Here is a 22,204-nt window from a genome sequence, read left to right on the forward strand (position 1 = left end):
TGATGCTTAGTAAAAAAAAAATCTAGATTCAATAAACAAAAAGATTCAGTGTCCAGCCAATGGTCAGGTTAGCTGTTTCTCCTGGAACAGTTTCCTTAACCCACTCCAACTACAGAGTTGAGCCTAATGTTAAAAACAAAGGCACTGTAAGCAGTCCTTCCTATATATTTTCAGTAAACAGTCCGTGCCAAAGAATAGTGTGAGAGATAAGGTACCTTCTAGACTCATGCACTATTCAAACACTTTGCTTGCAATCAGAGAACCTCTCCCAAAACCGCCGAATATTTAAGTTTTGTGGTTGTCTTAGACTATATGTTCATTTACAAGGGCAAAGTGAGGGTGTCTGGGGCAAACAATGGCATGCCTCTCCCCAAGAAATAAGAGGCTGAAAGCTTCTTCCAAAAATATGTATTTAAAATTTTTCATCAGGAGGATTTGGTGCCAGTATCTTATGATCCTCACAGTTCTTCTGAAGCTGCTGTTGAAAGGGCTCTCAAAGCATGACTGTGCTGCAGGGGAGCCTGGTACCCATCCATAAACCACTCCAAAGGAACCACTGCACATGGCAGAGGAGGGATTTACCAGGTACTACAGGGACTGCAGGGAAAGGTATCTGCAGCTTCAGGGGAGGTCAAAACTTCCAGCCACCAGAAGCACGCCCTGGGACTGCTTTTCAGCCAGCCAGCCTGTAAATCCATGAAACAATCTGTAAACAGTTCTAGAAAGATCAGAAAACACCAGGGTACCTTTCATCTATCCTGCCACAGGGCTGCGGGGCAGGTACATGCCAGAAAAGCCCTTTTTGGCCTTTCAGAGAGCGCGCTTCAAAGCAGAAACGTTTGCCACAGTCCCTAAATTGTGGTAATTTGTATTTACAAACTGGACAGCATTCAGGGAACAGCAATTTGTCAGGCAGCTGACAGGATGGATCCAGGGAACAGAACAGCAGTGCTAAATATAAGTCAGTTTAGACAGGAATGAGTCAGGGTGAGGCAGCAGCATGACCGCAGCATGCAAACGTGCGGAGAGATACCAACAGCTACAGAGGGGAGGAGAGAGCACTGAGAGAGGCCGTCAGCCACCCTCTACGCAACCACCAGAGCACATGAACTAAGGTGAAGAAAGGAGAAATTAATGATTAGCTTTGTGAGGAAGCAAACTGGAGTCTGATGTTGAGATACCCCAGACCATTGTCTACCTGTGGGCTGATCTGGATGCTTAAAAGCAAATTATCATTTGGGGCTTCCCAGTCTTTGAGATATCTCCTCAAATTTTGCTTTCCTAAAAGCACTGAGTGCCAATCCTCTGCAAGTCACACCCTGCCCGATGTGTCAAGATACCAAGAAACACATAAAAATCTTTCTCCTCTGTGGCACTGCCTGCATAAGAAATGCCCTCTTCTATCCAGTGTGACTTGCACGCACAAACAGAAAACACACCAGGAAGAGGAACCCTAAGCAGGTAAGAAGGTTGGTGGAGCAGGAACACACTTCCTTGTCCTTTAGATTCCACTAGAGACATTCAATTTGAAGATACATATGTTTTCTCGAAAAAAAAAAATAGCCAAACAAGGGCTCTTTTGGCTGACAAAGAGCCAGAAGAGCCTCAAAGTTTTGTTTTACTGGAAAGGTTTCACTGCTGGCAAAACAACTAGGTTAGTGAGACAGAGGCTGCAGAGCTGTCCACGTAGGTTTCTCCAGAACAGCCACCTTCAGGCTACATCCTGATGACTGCTAGGTCAAAACACCTCTTGCCTCCATATTCAGGGCTAATTGGAAAAGAGGAAGCAATTATTCAAAGCATGCCAACAGACAACAAGGGTAATATACTTATTTCTGTTTAAGCACATGGAAAGGATAGCCGGCAAAGGAAGGCTAAGGAAAACAATGCATGCCACTGTCACAAAAATGAAGGACTTCTTGAGTTGTAAGGTCAACAGCTCAAGGATCCACACATCCCAACGACAGAAGTGAATTTCCTCCCTTCAAGCCATCACAGGCATTAATAAAAATAGTAAGCAGAGCTCTGGCTCTTCCAGGAGTAAAGCCCTTCTCGTTACTCCATCAGTTCCTCACCATCATCTGCCATATCCCATTATGGATGGTCCTTCGAAAATCCCACAAGCAATGAAATGCAGAGCAGCTCTGAAAGGAACCACCACATCCCATGGGGTAACAGGGCAAACTGTTTCCTTCCTGCACTCCATGTTCCAGCTTCTACCCTGCTCTACCTTCCCACCTGACTACTTCCTATTTCTGCTTTCTCAAAGCTTTTTTACTACCTGAATTTCATCACCAGTCATTTCAGCTTTCTGAACAGTACAGGCTATCTGAAATCTCAGCCTTGGTCCAATGCCCGGAAACTTCTGGGGTTTAAAAAAAGGGGGAATAAGGGATAATAGAAAAAATATTTAGTTCTGCAGCTCAAAGTAAACAAAAACTTTTTAAAAAAAGAATGAGAGAAAAGAAACCAGCCCAACATTCAAGTCAAACAAATACCTTACTTGAATGTGGACAAGAACATTTTATTACCTTCTTTTCTTCAGGAAATCAGGTTCTCAAAATACTGGCTTTGGACATTTAGAAGTGACATGTTGAACACATGTTTTATATTACTTGCTTTTACAGGCAAGTTCTAACACAGTGGGTTTAAAACCAAATAACTAAAATAATTCGCAAGGAACTTCAGGGAATCACAATGATTTCTGAGGCATGGTATGCTCCAAGGCATTCAAAAGCACAGCTGTGTTTTGGAAAGTCATATGAGATCTTACCCAAGTAAATATATATTGTCAGAAATATGTATTTACAGTTTCTACAAAACTGCTATCTAAATTTCCTAATTGTCAAGACTCACAAGCAGCTGCAGAGAATTTCTGGAGCTAACAAAATATCTGTACGTAGTATAAACTGAGCAGTCCTACCACTCAAAACCATCTTTGTCGAAATATCTTCTAATGTAAATCCCTAACTACACCTATTTAGGACTAAATACACCTATCTAGAACAAACACAAGTATTTTAGAAAGGGCTCAGTCTTACAGTTAACTTGCTTCCCATCACTCTTCGTCAAACTTCAAGGAGTAGGAAACACTGATAAATCCCTAGATATAGGCCAGCTTCTAAGAAAACAGTTATTTTTCAGTAGGGGTTAAAAACTCTGACAGTTTGTACAGCAGAGCTGCTGCATTGCTTTCTGAAAAGTACATGCTCCATTACAGTTCTGGCCACAAGGATAGCACTCTTATGCTGCAGAATTTTTTTTAATCCCTTAATAAAGCCCCAGTGGGGACATATGAATGAGTTTATACTGGGCAGAAGGGGATGTGTGACTCACAGCATGAGGACTCCCTTCCCCCTTCAGCCCTGGCTTCTGTGCTCTGCTTGAGGAGTGAAATTTGCAGAGGGGTTTTATGTTGGCTGGCTCTTAGGAAGGAGTTTATTGCTTGTTTCTTAGAGACAGCTGAAGAAGGCCCTGTGATTTAGACACTCCAACAGTCACTGTGAATTGCTTAATTTGTCAGGATTAGCACAATGCAGCTTCAGGTTGGGGAAAGATATTTATTATCCACACTAATCCCCTTTCTCCTGAGTGTACTCTGTAATCACATCTCATGATGAAACAGAACAAGGTGTTCTGTGCCACAGGCCTGCCAGCACAATAGCCATGGCACATCTTCCAGGGTGGTAGGCTGTCTCCAGATACTGCAGATATCACTAAGTGACAAGTAAAATTCAACATTTGCAAGTGGGCTGTCTGCAGCACCTCCCCATGTGCAGGGACTCATGACGCCGTAGCACAAAATTCCTCCACCCTGGCCAGAAAGGAGTCATTGCATCTGAAAAGGAATGATGTGCAATGTGTCTCAACACAACCAGAGCAGCAGCTGGGTCAATGCAGCAGGAGCTTAAGCCTTTTCTTTACTTTTTGGGGAATGGTGGCAATGGAAGAGGGTAGAAAGTAACCTTTCTAAGAGGGTCATTAAACTATCATGCTTTTAAGTTGGACACATTTGTGTAAGGAATTAGTGGAATGAATGAAACCGAAAGTTTCACCCATTTGGGAAACTCCCACATTGTCTTCTACTACTCTTAAGGAACCTAAATACAGTACCGTCAGAGGGCACTCCACTGGTATGTGGCATTAGTGATAAAGCCACAAAAACGTGTCACCTTCCTACTGATAATGGCCTCATAAAACTCTCTGCTGATTTCCTTGTTTGCCAGTACTACAAAAGGGGTTCTGGTAAATTAGCTTTCAGTTAAAAGATTCAGCCCTGCAGTATCTTTCACCTTGACTTGCTACCAAACAGTGATACCAAACTGCCCCTGCAGGTCCTTACACACAGCAGCTAAACAGTTTTGTAAAAGACCGTATTTTTTTTCACAATCCAGCAAAGAGAATATTTTTATTTGAATACTGTGAAATGAAAAAGTGTTTGATTAAATTCTTAAAGGCCTGAGATCATGAAACAGCAGAACAGATCAACACATCTGATCACACTAATTGCTTGACTTTCTAATAAGCAGTTAGTGCAAACTAAACCTGCATTCAAACTTTTCAGTAATGACAGTAAAAGGATGAGTTGCTTCTGGCAGATGTGACCATGCCAGACTAGAACTAGGCCTTCTCCTTAGAAGGTATTTCAGACACAGAGTAAGTGACTCTCACCTGGAGAAACCAAAGGACTAGCAACCTTTAACCACCAATTTACTTCTGTGTTTTATCAACTTTTAAGAAGCATTGCTTTGGTTTGTTGGTTTGGTTTTTATTTAAGTTGCAATTCGGAAAAATTGTTCATTAACCAAAACACTGTGGCCTTTGTTTTATCACCCATTCTTCTTCCAAGACTACACATTAGCCCTTCATTTCCAATTTCTATTTCACCCACAAGACAAATACCAAACACAGCATAAATATAATATTGTGCTCAGTTCCTGTATCCCTTTTAATTCCTCATGCTGTATTTAAATGGTCACATATATAAAGTATAAACAAAGGCTAACAGTATCATAGGATAAAAGGATAATCTAGGTTGGAAAGTACCTCAGGAGGTCACCTAGTCCAATTGCTACCCAAAGTAGGGTGAACCATCACTCATTAGTTTACCCTGGGTAATTAGTGAATGGCATAAGCTGGGTGGCCAAAGCATGAATGAACAACACTTGAAATATTATTTAGATTAACTTTTGGCTCATTTCAGTGAGATGACCAAATACAAACATTATGTGCTGAAATGGAAACAAAATGTATGTGCACATGTACAGCTCCTCTCTTCTTCTTACATATTAGAAGTTCATCCCCAGCAGACCCCTGAACGGGAGTTTCTAAAAAATATCTTGCATCAGATAACAGCATTAGCTGCATTTTCCTGGCAACAACAAGTTCACTTCAAACATATCTAGTGTCAGACAACCAGACACATGTCATCAATAGAGTGGAGTATGTGCAACTTCACTTGCCACACACCGAATCTAGGCTCCTAACACATTTGCCTAAAAACCACCAAAAACAAGCAATGAAAAGCAGTCCCGCCTTCATGCTGCCTTCCTTCTCTGATAACAGAAACTCTGAAACCTAGTTTGCATGAGAGGGGACCATAGTTTCTAAGGATCTCACAAAACATAATTCATAAGAACAAGACTCATGTTTTTGGAGGGAGGATACTGTCTAATCTTGCCAGTTTCATGTAAGCATTGCCACTAGTATCTGCTCATATGAAAAAGAAAAGTTTGCCTTCAGATAACTTTGACAAGTACAGGACTCTTTAAATGGTAAAAGCAGGCATGTAAATATGCAGCTACGGCTATTGAACTTGAGATCCTCCCATTTGAAGCTGTTTCATAGTTCTGACTAATTATGTATTTTTAAGTTTTTAACCTTCTGTGAAATTCTAAGAAGTCAGACTAAGACCCTCACTTCATTTGCCATAATGAAACTCCAGAAACTGCAAGATACACAATGGCTCAGCAGAAAGTAACTATGCCTATATTTAACTTTGGACAGGACTTAACAGCATTCTGTCTAAAAATCGCTTTGCTCAGTGAACCATTTCCCTCTTTTCACCGTGATTCTGAGTTGCTAACATGAAACCTATTATTGAACCAACTGATTCATAGGAAAGTGATTTGTAACCATAAAAATTAATAAATCAGAACTGGGCCTGAATTTGTGAAAGGGCTCTTGCACCAAGTTTTTCAAAAGACTATTTTCCTCTGAAATTCACAATGCAGCATTTAAACAATGTCAAACTCCCTCTGCTACAGAATGGGGGAAATGAAGATACAGTAAATGTGAAGATAAGCAGTATTACTTTACCTTATGGTTAGCAATGAAACTCATTTAGTCCCCAAAACAATGTTGTAAGCATTTTAAGACACACCAGGTAAAACTAAAACTCCACCTAACTTTTTCATCATTGAAAGAAATAAAGAGGAACAAAAAATTGGTTTTCTCCCCTTTATAGTTGTTCAGTTATGCAGTTGTACAGTTGTATAGTTATTCCTGACAACTCAGCAGTAACTGGACAAGTGACTTAACTCACAGAAGTGCATCATATACATGAAGTACAGCCTGTCAAGTGTTTTTTTCGTCACACTACTGACAGAAACTCCCTGTATGGCTCCTTTGAATAAAACGTAGTTTCATTTACTTCCAGCAGAAAAAGTCTTAAGGTAGTTGTTTCTCTTCTAATGACATATTTTAAATTCAAACCCATCTCTTACCATAACTTCAGGAATCACCATGGCGTTCAGAGGCTTGTCATTGACAGTTGTATCTTTAACTAGCATATATATTCTTTCAGCTTCAGAAAAGCATGAAATTTCAAGTACAACAGCTCCTGTAAAGAGGCATCAGAACTATTTTTTATATTTTCTATTATTATTAGGAAACCAGTGTTATCAGATCACAGCAAAAGTTTACTCAGGACATTATTCAGTAAAAGTTACTCTGCAATGCTTTTGGTTGCTGGTTATCGGTGAATTGGACTGTTTTGGTTTTTTAAGCCTTCCTTCATATCCCCAAACACAGCCCAGATTTTTGTTAAAGCAGTTTGACGACAAGAACTGCAGCACAGAACTGATGCATATTTCAAGAATTCCTTTGGGCTTCAGAAGTATGGCCTGTTTCCATACTCTTTATCACAACTAAGAGGCTGTTGCCCTCATGTAAAAGAGGCAAATGTGTCTGGTTTCATTTTGTATCTCATTAAAAATCCAGTAGCTCCATTCATTGACAATATCTCAGTAAGAATTATTACAAGCAAAGATCTGGTTTGAGAATCAATTTAAGATTTTTATATTGGCTTAGGGTCTGTATGGAAAAGTTGGGGAAGAAGGGAAAACAAAAGGAAAAAAAAAATACTGACAAGTTTAAAGTAAGATCCTTAGTGAGGAGGAAAACAGGGCAGGACAAGAACAAAGTGCACAATGGATAACATGTGAGATGTAAGCTGGTAACATAACCTGGCTGCAAACAAAAGTGTGAGTCAGGAAGTTATCAGAAACACAAAAATACTCAGAAAGTGAAAAAAACACAACAATAAAAATCACATACAAGCAGAAACATTCAAAAAACACATGCAGGTAAACTTGGTTAAATGAAGCTGTGACACGAGAAGAGTATCACAAACCCACCTATATTCTCTATTGACAAATATGAAAGGAGAAGGCACATCTGAACGCTTTACGGATTTCCTTATGAAAAATCAGTATTAACTAGCCACGCAGAGAGAGCAAACACACAAAGGAAGTCTTCAAAATCATGTTACAGAAAGATTCATTTAGTGGTCATGTGAAAGTTAAGCCTGCCAAAGGACATGAAATATCTTGGATATTGACACCTAAAAGTCTGGAATTTATCTTTTGTACTTATAAGTTTAACCAGAGGCAGATCTCCACCTGACCACTGCACTAAAGCTACCCAGAGCCACTGCTGCTCCAGCTCTCAGAAGCCTCATTGCTTCTCTGACCTTGTTGAAATAAAATTTGTACAGCAAAAGCAAAGCAACAGATCAAAGGTTGTACACAGAGATGAGCATACTGATTTTCTTCAGACTTCCAGCCACTGAACCCCCACTTAACACTGAGCTAGGAAACAGTGACTGTGAAACAATCCCATCAGGTTCAAAAGCAGGACCAAATTTTAGTATTTTAGAAATCAAAATGAAGAGAGAGCACTTGAAGGGTTTTTAACAGTTCAGTTGTGTTAGAACTATTCAGTTAAAGTGCAACTTCAAAACTCATTATTATGATGAAATATTACCACTTTCTGGTACACTAACCATGAAGCCAACCTTTTTATTTTTTTTAATAAGGTAACACTAATCCACTGCTCTTCATAAATACAAGATGTTACATTTTATTTGAAGGGCTTTTTGCTTATGTGATAAGACTAACATACTCTGAGCTTAGAGCCTCTAGTATTAGACTGAAGTTTTGAAAATAGACATTGTCTGCAAGACTAAAAATCTTAATGCTTACCTTGTGCTTGATAAACATGACTCACAGATACTACATTTGCTGCAAAGGGTAAAAATATAAACACATAAAACGTTGGGTACAGTTAGAGTAAATATTTAAAATATTTTTTAAAGTTACATAAATATAATATAAATAAATATTAAAAGTTATACAAATATAGGGAGAACCTCCAGCTAACATTTTCCCTCTCCAAAGTTTACTTTGCAAGTTAGAAAAGCTAAACTGATTTTCATAAAGGTGACTATGAATTCTCTCTGGCATTTAAGGTTTAATTCCTTTTGAAGTTACATAAAAGACAGGGAAAAATGCTTCGTTTCCTGCAACAAAAAGCATGACGCATTCCTGACACTGTTTATAGAACATGTCTGTTGAAAGAATATTATGAAAAACCAATTACACTTCTTTGAAAAAGAAAAATAAATCCTTTTCACTGAGTGCTTGTCCATATGTGTGCACACACTGCTCATACTTCTCTGTGACCCGCACAGAGCTCATGAGCAACACGGATGACAGCCCACGCAAAAAATGTCAGAGGTTAATTCCCTGTGCATTAATGTTCCTTGCCTTTATTAAACTGCACTGCCATAATTTGAATGGTGTAAGGTATGTATGGTTCACTTCCAAAAAGTGACGCTTCTTCACTAAAAAAAAAAATGGTGTGGTCACATATAGCTCAAATAATGTAACAATAATTCTGTGAATAATGAGCTGTCACATCTCTCATGCAGCCATGAACATGTTAAAATGAATTAAAAAGCCCCCTATGAGAGTACAAGGCAGACTGATTTTTCAAATAAGGTCAGAAAATGTTAAGAAAAAAATAATTAAAAGGAGCAATAGATGCTACTACATGTTATTCTCCACAAGTGACTGTATCTCAAAATGCCCGTTCACTTACTTTTGATAGCTAATTCATCCTTGAGAATATTTGTATATTCTTCAGGGGTAAGCTGAGGTGGAAGGCCACCAACAAATAAATTTACTCGTACAATGGATTTACTGTTTTCCACAATGTAAAATCTTGTTTGATTCATCTGACGTATTGAAGTCTACCAAAATAAAGAAAAATAAATTGATACATTTGGCAAAAAGATATAGTGAAACAAAATTCCAAATAGTTCTGAACTTAGCAATCAAGTCCTCTATGCTTAGAGAATATCACAAACAGAAACAAACTTCAGTCCAAGCACTTAGCTTCTCTACAGATGAGCCAGTTGGGGGGGAGTGTGTGTGTGTGTAACTGATTACTTACTTTTTCTGTAAGAAAGAGGACTCCCTACTTGCTATAAAAAAGGATCACGTTTCTTTTTCAGATTTACCTTTCTTATGTCCTTGAGTCTGTTAAGAATCAGTTCTTGGTTGTCCAAGACCATGCGCTGAACTAGGGACAGCAAGAACATTAATCATGTTTGAAAGCATTGTAAGCTATTATCAGGCTCAATGAAACAAAAACAATACAAAAAATGTAGGGAAAATTCATAACTCTGCGTACAACTAACATTAACATAAAGGATGATGCTGACCTGAACTACTCATTATTCAACAGAAAAAACATGTAGGTGCTTTGAACTGTTCTTAAACACCGCTCTCCTTCAAAGAAAGACAGAAACAGCCTGAAGCTACTCAAAAGACAAGCAGTACTTTGGTGACAAGCTAACTGTTTGACAGAAGACTTTAAAACTACATTCCCTGACAACTACAGTAATAATCAACTTCTGCATTTTATTAAAATATTAAAACAATTGTAACAACTTCCAGGTAAAGTGAGGTTGTAAATGATGCTTTAAAACAAAGCATCAGAAACCAACCAACATTCACAAGGCTACAATAACCTTATAAAACAACTTACTGATAATGCTCACAAAGAAAGCAAAGTATGAGGCCAGTATTTGAGCTATTTCCTTGGGTATGGCCAGGGCATCATCAGACTGCTTCAGTGGCTTAACGTCTCCATGCAGCCTTACAAATAATGAAGCACAAAGGGGTGTGAACTTGGAGAACAGCTCAGCTCCTGCACGATCACTAAGTTCTTGAGCAATGCTAGGACTCCCTATTTCTGTACTTCAGAATGCGCACACATACTCCTTGGACTATCTCAGGACTCGAATTTGCTCTTCTTGGGGGCAGTGTCAGGGGGAAAGGAGAAAAGGAAGGGAGCCAACTGAACTTTACAATTAACCTTTACTAAATAACTGCAGTTAAGAAAACTGTGTCAGTTAAAGGCAGCTCCCCAAAACAGGGCTCTTTGCCAAAGTGTCAATGCCCACCAGAAACCACTAATAAACCTTTCTGTTATGATGAAGAAAGATAAGCGAACCTTATTCCCACAGGACACACAAAACTAAAGAATCAACATCACTTCTGATAAGTATTTCAACATGATGTGGAAGTTTCATTTGTGAAGGCATTTATTATAAAAAATTAACTGTGACTGTGTTAAAAGGAAAAATAAAAGCTAGAAGATCAGTTACAGATGTGCCTTTGGCCAATGCTCCTTCACTTACCTTGCTTACTGCCCATAAGCACTTCCACCAATTTGAAATTCTGGAGGCACTCCATCTGCCAAAAGATGTAACATATAAATGTAGTTTCTGAATAAAATATCATTTTGCCAGATGTTTACATTAAAGTTATGTTATACACTGCTCACACAGAGTATGATTTAGAAACACTGAGTTTTTCAATCACAGTGTTCTTCCCCTAACCCACTCGTCTCGAGCCCGGAATAATCTTCATTTTACACACTCAGCCTCCCACACATGGCATCGGCTCCTGTGCCTTTAACTATGTCTGCATCCTCGCAGCCCCATGGTGAAGGGACACCTGTAAAGCACAGTTAACTCCACACCCCTTCAGTGACCAGCAGCTCAACTACGGTATTTCCAGAGTAGACTTCCAGAAAAGCTGTGCAAGACTGGGAATGAACCTGCTCTTTGAGAAGATGGCCCAGGAACCAGGCTTGGCAAAAGCAGGCTGACCAGTCCCCATCTCCTGGCGCGCTCCACCAGCACTGATGCAACAAAACCCTCTTCACATGCGCCACAGTCACTTCTCCAAACTATACCGCCAGGGACTACACAAGTCACTTGCAGCTAGACGAGAGGAGCTGGCACAGCCAAGAGCTGAACCATCTACTAGGATTACTGCAACCCTGGAAACATGTAACACTGAAGACTGAGGAAGTATCTTAATTTTTGGCCTTGAGACTCAGAGGACAAATTATCTTGCTTAGCATGTCATGAACAGGGGTGTTAAAAGCCTCAGCTGCCTACTTTTGCTTTGCCTGAAATTTGATGACAGCAACTTGGAGAAGGTCTTCAGCACAGGCAAATTCTGGATATTAAAAACAGAGTTCCTGTATGTGCATCTTTGTACAGAAAAAGGAGAAAACCCTTTAAAAAACTATCAATGTCAGAGAAATTGCAATTAAGGCAAGGAATTAAGTCTCTTAGAATATAAAACTAGCTTCCCAAATAGAGAGAGATGAGGATCTTTCCCAAACAGAGTACCCGACTACCCTGTTTGACAGTTGCTTTTTCCCTATGAGACAGGACTTCAGACAAGGTTTTCCAAATTTTGTCAAAAGGTCCACAGCACTTCAGGAAGCAGACTGAAATAAAATCCTGGAACCATCCTATGTAGCAAAATAAGCTACATGCATAAGATAGCTATTGTTGACATAGACAAATATCTACAGTTGTCACCTACTGCAGATAGCTAGCCACATGCATGTTCCTGTGTACCCTGTAAATAACCACAGAAGGCGGTGGTTGCCTTCTGTGAGCGTGGCTGTTGCCTGGAACAGCAGAAGCATGTTAATCTGCTAGTGTGCTCACAATCCCCAACTGCTGAATGAAATGTGCATGCTATAGCTTCATGCCTCCACACCTGTGTGTCGGACAGATTGCCAGTGCCTTGGCACACTTGTAAATGCTACTAACATGTTTCCTAAAAGTCATGCTATCTTGGCACCAATGGTAAAAAAGACAGGCAGGCTAAGAAAGCGTCATCTTCCACAGAAAACAGGTGCATCTACAAGATTACAAGATGTATCTTTAATTTCCACTAGGGTGAGAAGGAATGCAGATGGTAAAAAATGTGGGTGGCATTCAGTCTTGAGTCTTTCCTTGTAGTCTTTGAGGACTACAGAGATGCTGTTCACCACTGTAGGGAGAAAATTCTTGTGGCCGAAGTTCGATTAGAGTTTAACTTGGCCAGCACTGTGAAGGAAACAAAAAGAGCTTTTTTAAATCCATTAACATCAAAAGAAGGATCAGAGATAACATTTGTCCGTTACTTGATGAGGTTGGTGACCTTATTAACAGGGACACAGACAAAGTGGAGACATTTAATGCCTTTTTCACCTCTGTCTTCACCACCGCAAATGGACCCTGGGACCTGCCGGAGCCTCTTGTTAGAGGACCTTGACTGGAAGGATTATAAACTCCCAGCTGATCCTGAAATTGTTTGAGACTTGCTGCTCCAGCTGGATGTGCATAAATCCATGGGGCCCCATGGGATTCATCCCAGGGTACATCATCCCAGCTGGCCGATGTCATTGCGGGACCTCTCTCCATTATTTTTCAGTGGTCTTGGGAGTCTGGAGAGGTCCCAGTTTTCAAGAAGGGTAAGAAGGAAGACCCTAGTAATTACAGGCCTGTCAGTTGCACTTCAGTGCCTGGTAAAATTACGGACAAGGTTATTCTGGGAGTTATTGAAAAACACTTGAGAGACAATGCAGTCATTGGGCACAGCCAGCACAGTTTCACAAGGGTAAAGTCCTGCTTAATCAACTTAATTTCCTTTTACGACAACACCCATCTAGTTGATCAAGGAAAGCCAGTGGATGTGGTGGTTTTGAATTTTAGCAAAGCTTTTGGTATTGTCTCTCACAGTATCCTTCTGGGTAAAATACGCAGCACACAGCTAGACAATCCATAATACTCTGAGCAATTGGCTGACAGGTCGGACTAAAACAGTTATAGTAAATGGGGTTACATCAGGCTGGCGGCCAGTCACCAGTGGAGTTCCCAGAGCCTGATTTTAGGGCAGCGTTCTTTAATGTTTTTATAAATGATCTGAATGCAAGAACTGAATGCACATTAAGTAAGTTTGCCGATGATAATAAACTAGGAGGAGCTGTGGATTCCCTTGAGGGTAGAGAGGCCCTGCAGAATGATCTGGATAGGCTAGAGAGTTGGGCAATCACCAACTGTATGAAATTGTAACAAGAGGAAGTGCTGGGACAGGATAATCCTGGTTAAAAACACAAATTGGTGGATGAGAGGCTGGAGAGCAGCCCTGTGGAAAGAGATCTGGAGGTTTTGGGTTGATGGCAAGTTGAATATGAGTCAACAGGGTGCCCTGGCAGCCAAAAGAGCCAACCATGTCCTGGGATGCATCACGCACAGCAAGCTAGCTGGTCGAGGGAGGTGGTTGCCCCACTTTACACTGCACTGAGGCAGCCCCACCTCAAGTCCTGTGTGCAGTTTTGGGTGCCTCAATACAAGAAGGCCATCAAACTATAAGAGTGTGTCCATAGGAGGGCAACCAAGGTGGTGAAAGGCCTCGAGGTCAAGACTTGCAAGGAGCAGCTGAGGTCATTTGGTTTGTTCAACTTGGAGAAGAGAAGCCTGATGGATGCCCTCATTGCAGCCTATAACTTCCTCAAGGGGGGCAGTGGAGAGGGAAGTGCTGATCTCTCTGGTGACCAGTGATAGGACACGAGGAAATGTAATGAAGCTGTGTCAGGGGAAGTTTAGACTGCACATTAGGAAAAAGTTCTTCACTGAGAGGGTGGTCAGTCAGTGGAACAGGCTCCCCAGGGAAGGGGTCATAGCACCAAGCCTGTCAGAATGACGCTCTTAGTCATATGGTTTAGTTTTAAGCAGTCCTGCAAGGAGCTTATGGGTCCCTTCCAACTTGAGATGTTCTATGATTCTATGATTTCCATTGCAGAGCAGCTCAGAGAAGTAGGAGACAAGCATGATCATCTTAACAGTAATTACCAGTTTCCCAACAAGGTAAGATTAGCAATGTAGTTACATACAAGTCCATTTTAAATATCTCAGGACATTAAAAAAAACCCAAAATATACCACAAGCCAGGAATCATTGTGTTCATACAAGTAAATCTGCTTGACCCAGGAAGGCTAATGGTAACTTCCAGTACAGAGGAAGCAGGTGTACCATCAAGACTACAGAAAGTCTTGAGCATCATACCAGTCACAAAAGATCATCTACCAAACATTAACAATGTTCACATTAACCGCAAATGGACTGTTTATAATGTCTCTAAAGAGAAAAACATACACATCCCACTTCAGAGGCACTCAGGTGGTATATGGACATGCTTATGATCTTTCGTTTACCTGCCTTCCAAGTAATGGAAGCACTTCTTTGATCACAGTCTGCGTAGTGCTATGCTTATTTACTCGTAGAGAAACATATGCCATTCCCACCCTAAAGAGAAAATAAATACTTAATTTAGGACAATCATTTGACCTATCCTCTGCGTACCTTTTTCATTTAAGTGGCAAATTTTCTATGGGGGTAGGCTGAAATTTGTAGTAGTTGAAGGAAGTTGTTCACTGAGGCTTGTGGCAGATGCAATATTAGCCCCATAAACATGCAAAGACTCTCACCTCAAGGAACAGGTCATTACAATTGTAGCACTGCAAATTAGTTTCTTCCTACACACAGAACTACCTACAAGTCTTTCATAAAATTTGGCAAGATAGTTTCACGAGTAAAATTAACAAGTGTTTAAAGTTCATCCCACTGCTCTTAAGAAATGAATAGTTCTTGTTCCCGCTGCTAAATATGCTTAAAATGTGTATTTTCTCAGTGGTAAATGGAACAGTTTTTTTTTCTTTATTTTTTCCTCCTATTCTTACATCAGAAGTTACACTGAATTATTCCTACTTAATATTTCTTCAAAAAAACTATAAAGCTTTCAAGTGACATGTGTATGTCATCATTTGTTTACAGATGCAGTTAATGTAAAGATGCGTCTTGTTGGCCAAATGCACTATAATAGAACTGCACAAGTTGCACAGTATGTTTCATGCATGTAAAGAAACCCAGAAGCACGTTTCCATGCACGGAAATGAGTAATATGTATATTATTCATTCAGAAAATTAAAAAGATGCTGCCAGAAATACAGAAAAAGAAACTACATTCTCAGTTATACTTGGGCAACTTCAATAACTGAAACACACTGGGCTAGGCTACAGAGGGCAAATGTAGCTAAGCAGAATAACTTTATGATAAAGGAGGAAAATACTCACTTCAGCCAGGCAGGATAAATTCTGATCACTTCCTCATCCTTTGGTTTGGCTCTGATGATCCAAGCTTCAGGAATGGATTCGCGGAATACTGAGCCCAAGTTGCTGTCCTCTGCAGCATCATTCCTGTTGATAACATCATCAGACAGCAGTGCCTGCTGCGTAAAGGTCTGAAGCTCATACTCCTGCTGGTCATCATTTATGTAGTATGCCCTCAGAGCAGCCTCCTACAACGCAGTAAGATAAATTAACATTTTCTTGAAAAGACACCATTAATACCTGCATACCCATAGACATTTATAAATACCTTACTTATGGAACCAACCTTTAACACATGTTTTAAACGCAGAACAGTAGATAAATAACAATGGCAAAAAACCAAAAAAAGAGCAAGTTTTGAACACAAATTCTAGTGGAAGATACAAAAAAAGACTTTGAAATATCAATGAATTTGAACACAGACCACGGTATTTTTGTCAAGTGATAGTCATTTTAACTCCACAGATCAAATGTAAAAATTCACCAACAGTAAAGCTACATTCACTGCATGCAAAATTTACTCCACAAGAAAAATGGTAATTTACACTTGATTGTGCCCAACTCTGCATATTCAATCTTCTCGCACTAAGGGGCTGCTGAAAATTAGTGAGCTTCTCAGCATACGGCTGCCCTGAACCCACACACCTGTGAAGAGGAAAGGTAAGGGCTGTCCTTGGAAGATGCAAGCAGTCACAGGAGTTTTACAACCATTATTGGCCCACACCTACAGCACCTCTGCTAATACAGACACTGCAGCAAATACAGCCCAGTAAGTCTCTTATGAGAACTGGTATTAATCTGCCCTGGTATTATAAGCAGCAGCCTGACAAAATGTGCTTGAAAGGAAAGTAGCACGTCTAAATAAAAGTGTTTTCAGCACTGTACGGAATTTTCCTTGAAGATCTTTGACATGCAGAACACTACAAACCATTTCAAAACTCCTGTTGATTTTGAGCACAATAACACGATAAAAATCTAAACAAGCTGTAGGTTTAAATTGTCAAAATTCTGATGCAATAAATTCTCCAGGCTTCTGTGCCAAGTCCTTTATGACTCTGAGTCCTCACCATGCTCAATTCTGCTGTACAACACCTTCTGGGCTTCATTTCTGTACAGCATGGGGTCTCTGCTAGCCTGTTAAATTAAGATCTTTACAGATCATTTGATTTATTACTGAGTCAGATGGAGCATTCGAAAAGCTAGGGATTGGCCACTATGTGATTGATAATTCATTACTTTCACAGCCACCGAGTGGGGGCAACTATGACATGCTTCAATCCTGAAAGCCGATTAACTGAACACAATAGCAGTGGCTGTCCAGGGTAAATGTCAAACCACTAAATATTATAGAAAAGGAGCAAGATATAAGCAGCTAATTATCCAGTACTGCTCACACAGTAAAATCAGTCTTCAGTGTCACACAGGGAAGGAGAATGCTTAACATGTGCTTAGCATGTGATACGCTGTGGTCCCCATTATGCTATAGATAGGTAGGCCAGCACCAAAGTAAGAGTACTACGTGAAGAAGTCAAATTACATTGTAACATTATAGCCCATTTACAGATTTTATTGTTGTTGAATTGCATTTGTAAAGCAAAGACTATTGTAATACACAAGCATATGCCCCTTTATCACACTGGAATATTGACCTTCACCGGGTATCTTACCACAACTTCTTCATTTTTTGCAATCCTTGGTACTGAAATCAGTCGAAATTGATTGCGTTTCACTGCATCATTCCCATCAAATATCTTTAATGTTTGTTTACCTGAATGAAAACAATTATTGTATTTCAATAACACACCCCTCAAATCATAAAGCTACCTGAATAGGACGCATATAATGGAACTATTAAAAACCTGCTTTTAACCAACTGAACTATTTCTTCATCACAAGCTTTCAGGCTGAATCTTTTTAGTTTTGTTTTGTTACTCTTCATTTAAAACAGGGGTACATTTACAGAGGAAAGCAGGAGGAGTACTTCAAGTAATCATAGTTTTATCCAGACTTTTGATATAACTGTTTATATATAACTATACTGTTTATGTCATCACTTCTTCATCCTCACCATTCAAGACTGCATTTATTACTGGTGAGTTCAACAACCTGAAGATCGTGACAGAGTGCATCACCTTCAGAACAGCTCCCAAAGCACTGCTGGTTCTGAGAGCATCCTTCCAAAGAAAGTCCTTAAAGAACCTGGTTAACTGTACTGACAACAGGAGAAAATACAGGAATAACATTAAAACTAGAAGAAAGAAGGTACGGCAAAGGAAGAACTAACCCTTTGCTGTCTTTCATTTCACTAAAGCCTTATCAAATCCATGCTCAAACCAGGCTGCTGTACAGACATCTTGGAATGGGTGAAGAGTTAAGGATTTCAGGTTCACCTTTCACAAAGATGAGTTAAGACTCAGTCAGGTATAGATCACAGCATGACAAAGCTTCTCTCTTATTTAAGCAACTATTTGAAGAGCAACAGCAAAGTGCAACCAAATTCTCATAGAACAGGCAGTTTTAGAGGTTTTAGAAACAAATGAACATTATCAGTCTGATAAGTGTGTCCTTACCACCTATGGAAAGAAATGAAGTTAATCAATCCAAGCCAAAAAGAAGATTCCAACAAGACAGACATTCTGTCCTCTCCTGATCGGATCTTTATGAAAAGACCTGATGAGCCAGTTTCGCAGGTTCTTTCATGCACTCCCCAGGGAGCCCATGCTTTACAACAGACATGACTGCTCTTTATGGACAAATCCTACTCCAACAAGGTCATTTGCCATGCTGTTGCCTGCAGCGAGACTGTGCCAATTGCTCAACTGGTGGCCTGGCAGAGATGTTCCAAGAGGAAAACTGGACGACAAGTGAACTGCCAGATGAGGCTGAAGAACACATCTCCAGTCACGTTAGCAGGTAAGCCCCAGGCAGCTGTGGAGGGCCTGCCTTTGTGAAAGAGCTGTGTAGCTGCTGGAGCAAAAGTCTTGGCCATGAGGGTATGTCACTAATGGCCGCAAGTTGCATGACAGCAGCCTGACAGCCTGACCTTGATCACTAGGAAGGTGATTGAGCAATTAAAACCTGTAACCCATTTTCCGACATATCAAGGAATGAGAGTAGTCAGCACAGACCTATCAAGGGAAATGATACTTAACCAAAGTGGTAACTTTCTGTGATAGGACAGCTGGCTGGGTGGATATGGGGAGAGAAAATTGCACGGTGTTTTTATTTACTTTAGTAAGGCTTTTGACATTGTCTCCCTTAACAGCCTCATAGGCAAATGGCTGAAGTACAGACTAGGTGAGTGGAGAGAGAAGTGGACTGAAAACTGGCTGTACTGCTGCGCTCAAAAGGCTAGTCCAAAGAAGTATGAAGTCCAGCTGTAGGCCAGTCACTAGTCAAGTAGCCTTGCAAGTCAATACTGGGGCCAATATCATTTACCCTCTTCACTGATGGCTTAAGATGATCATAGAAAATAGAATCATCAAGGTTGGAAAAGACAGAGTACATCCTCAGCCTGCTTACAGAGGACACAAGACTGGGAGTGAGTGCTTGATAGACCAGATGGGTATGCTGCCATTCAGAAGGACCTTGACAGGCTGGAGAAATGTGCCACCAGGGACCTCATGAAGTTCAACACAGTGAAATGCCAAATCCCACACCTCTACAAAAATAACCCAAGCCAGTGTCTGACTGGCTGGAAAGCAGCTTGGCAGAGATAGCCTAGGGGTCATGGAAGACACCAAGTTAACCATAAGCCAGCAACATTCTCTTACAGCAAAGATGGCCAGCAGCACCCTGAGCTGCATTAGCAACAGCATTGCCAGCAGGTTGACAGAGATCATTATTTCTCTCTACTTAGCCTTGCTGAGACCTCATTGGGAGAGCTCTGCCCAGTCCTGGACTCTCAATAAAAGAAAGACATGGATGTACTGGAGTGAATGCAGGGAGGGCCAATGAAGATGATGATGAGACTGGAGCATCTCATACGAGGAGAGGCTGAGAGAACTGGGAGTGTTCATTCTGGAGAATGAAGGATCGGGAAGGGGGGGCATGTCTTATCCATGTGTATATAAGTAACTAATGGGAGGCTGTAAAGGTGAACAGACAGAGACAACAGGCACAAATTGAAACACAAGAAATTACGTTTAAACCTAAGAAAAAAAACCTTTTTTTTTTATTTTGGTACCTGTGACACTGGAACAGGTTGTTCAGGGAGGACTGTGAAGTCTCCATATTCAGAGATACTCAAAACCTGACTTGACATGACCCTGAACAAACGGTTCTGACTGAGCCTACTTGAGCAGGGGGTTGGCCTAGACAAACTCCAACATCATATCCAACATCAGTCATACCGTGACTCTGTGAAGAGAAGCCTGTACAAGGGATGCTTGTACAAAGACAGACACAAACAGAACAAACAAGATTATAGAATCATAGAATAGTTTGCATTGGAAGGGACCTTAAAAGATCATCTAGACCAAACACTCTGCCATGGACATGGGGACATGTTTCACTAGATCAGATTGCTCAAAGCCTCCTCCAGCCTGAAATTGAACACTTCCAGTGACGGGGCATCCACAACTTCTCTGGGCAACCTGTTCCAGAGTCTCACTACCCTCATCATAAAATATTTCTTCCTTATGTCCAATCTAAATCTACCATCTTTCAGTTTAAAACCCTGTCCTTTCACTACAGGGCCTACTAAGAAGCCTTCCCCCTTTTTTCTTATACACTGTCTTTAAGTACTGAATGCAATAAGGTCTCCCTGGAGCCTTCTCTTCTCCAAGCTGAAAAACCCCAACTCTCTCAGCCTGTCCTCATAGGAGAGGTGCTCCAGCCCTCAGATCATTTTTGTGGCGTCCTCTGGACCCGCTCCAACAGTTCTGTGTCCTTCCTGTGCTCAGGGCTCCAGGTCTCGATAGAGTGCTCCAGGAGGGGTCTCACCAGAGGGGAGCAGGGGGGCAGAATCACCTCCCTCAACCTGCTGGCCATGCTGCTTCTGATGCAGCCCAGGATCTGGTTCGCTTTCTGGGCTGCAAGCGCACATTGTTGGCTCATGTCCAGCTTTTCATCCACCAGTACCCTCAAGTCCTTCTCTGCAGGGCTACTCTCAATCCCTTCATCCTCCAGCCTGTGTTGATACTGGGGATTACCCTGACCCAGGTGTAGGACCTTGCACTTGGCTTTGTTGAACCTCATGAGGTTCTCACACGCACAACTCTCCAGTGTGTCCAGGTCCCTCTGGATGGATCCCTTCCCTATAGCAAATCAGCTGCCCCACTCAGCTTGGCATCATCTGTAAACTTACTGAGGGTTTACTCAATTCCACTATCTGTCACTGATGAAGATAAAAAATTAGCACTGGTCCCAGCGGGGACCCTTGAGGGACATCACTTGTTACTGGTTTCCACTTGCGCATTGATGTGAAAGCAGAAAGGGCTGAAGCAGGAAACAAAAGAACTGAAATCCTAAATCAAAGTCAAATTGAAGAAGCAAAATGATTGCCTTTCTAAATGGTATCTACAATATGACAAGTCCCTGTGCTTCTGGTTTGCAGGTTTACTTCTGGAGCCTGTCAAGAAGAATAGGCTTTGGAAGCACAGCTCTGACTTCTTCTCTATGTGATTATTCCTTAAGTATTCTTTTGAGAGGAGTTAGCTGGAACCTTTTACAACATCCATTTAAGAAAAACAATCACACAATGTACACTCTTTACAGCAATGGAGAGTAAATTATTCTACTGGAGAAGCTAGTGTGGGATATATGATACGTCAGGACTTTTCAAGTATTTTTTTTAATACTAAGAGTAGTATTACCAGATGGATTTGGCTTTTCAGTTTTCCAATTATCACCTTAGTGGTTGTGCCTGTTGTCAGTTGGTTTTTTAGTCACAATATAAGGAACATTTAAATATCATCAACTCTCACTTCTAAAATATTCTTGAAACTCTGTTGTCACTGCATTGAGACTATAGCACACATGAAAGTGATCCAATCCTTTAAACACTGCCGGATTAGTGTCAGAAAAAGTGAAGTTCTTTTAGAAACAGATTTCTGTCAGAGTGATCTCCATGGTGACTTTAGCATAGACAAATTTTAACAGAAAGACACAGTGTCCTGGGTGACCTTCTTTAGGGCTAACACAATTTGAGAAAACACATCAAACACTGGTTACTGACAGCACAGCCAATGTTCTGAGTATGAACTTTCATAACATTATCAAAATCTCTACTGTTTTCTCTAGCAATCCAGAGGGCAGACAACCATCTGAGAATAAAAACATTCATCCAAGTTTCAGTACTTGTTTTCATTCAAACTGCCTTTGTTGTCTGCTCTTCTTAGATACTAGCTGGCCCAAGAGAATCCCCAGCAATTTCAACTGGAAATTTTTTTTGAG

The 22,204-nt window shown here is 40.7% G+C and overlaps 1 protein-coding gene across 1 annotated transcript in view; it reads right to left on the reverse strand.

Annotated features, from left to right (window-relative positions):
* DGKQ (diacylglycerol kinase theta) overlaps nt 1-22,204 on the reverse strand; it is a 96,047-nt gene that overhangs the window by 13,919 nt on the left and 59,924 nt on the right. The window contains exons 8-15 of the mRNA XM_075078487.1: nt 17,476-17,576; nt 15,773-15,996; nt 14,854-14,944; nt 10,988-11,042; nt 9,803-9,864; nt 9,382-9,532; nt 8,484-8,522; nt 6,726-6,841 (exon numbers count right to left, since the gene is read on the reverse strand). Coding sequence (XP_074934588.1) covers nt 6,726-6,841; nt 8,484-8,522; nt 9,382-9,532; nt 9,803-9,864; nt 10,988-11,042; nt 14,854-14,944; nt 15,773-15,996; nt 17,476-17,576 — 839 coding nt within the window. The remainder of the gene's footprint in view (nt 1-6,725; nt 6,842-8,483; nt 8,523-9,381; nt 9,533-9,802; nt 9,865-10,987; nt 11,043-14,853; nt 14,945-15,772; nt 15,997-17,475; nt 17,577-22,204) is intronic.

The sequence above is a fragment of the Phalacrocorax aristotelis genome, chromosome Z (assembly GCF_949628215.1).
Source record: "Phalacrocorax aristotelis chromosome Z, bGulAri2.1, whole genome shotgun sequence".
Taxonomy (NCBI): domain Eukaryota; kingdom Metazoa; phylum Chordata; class Aves; order Suliformes; family Phalacrocoracidae; genus Phalacrocorax; species Phalacrocorax aristotelis.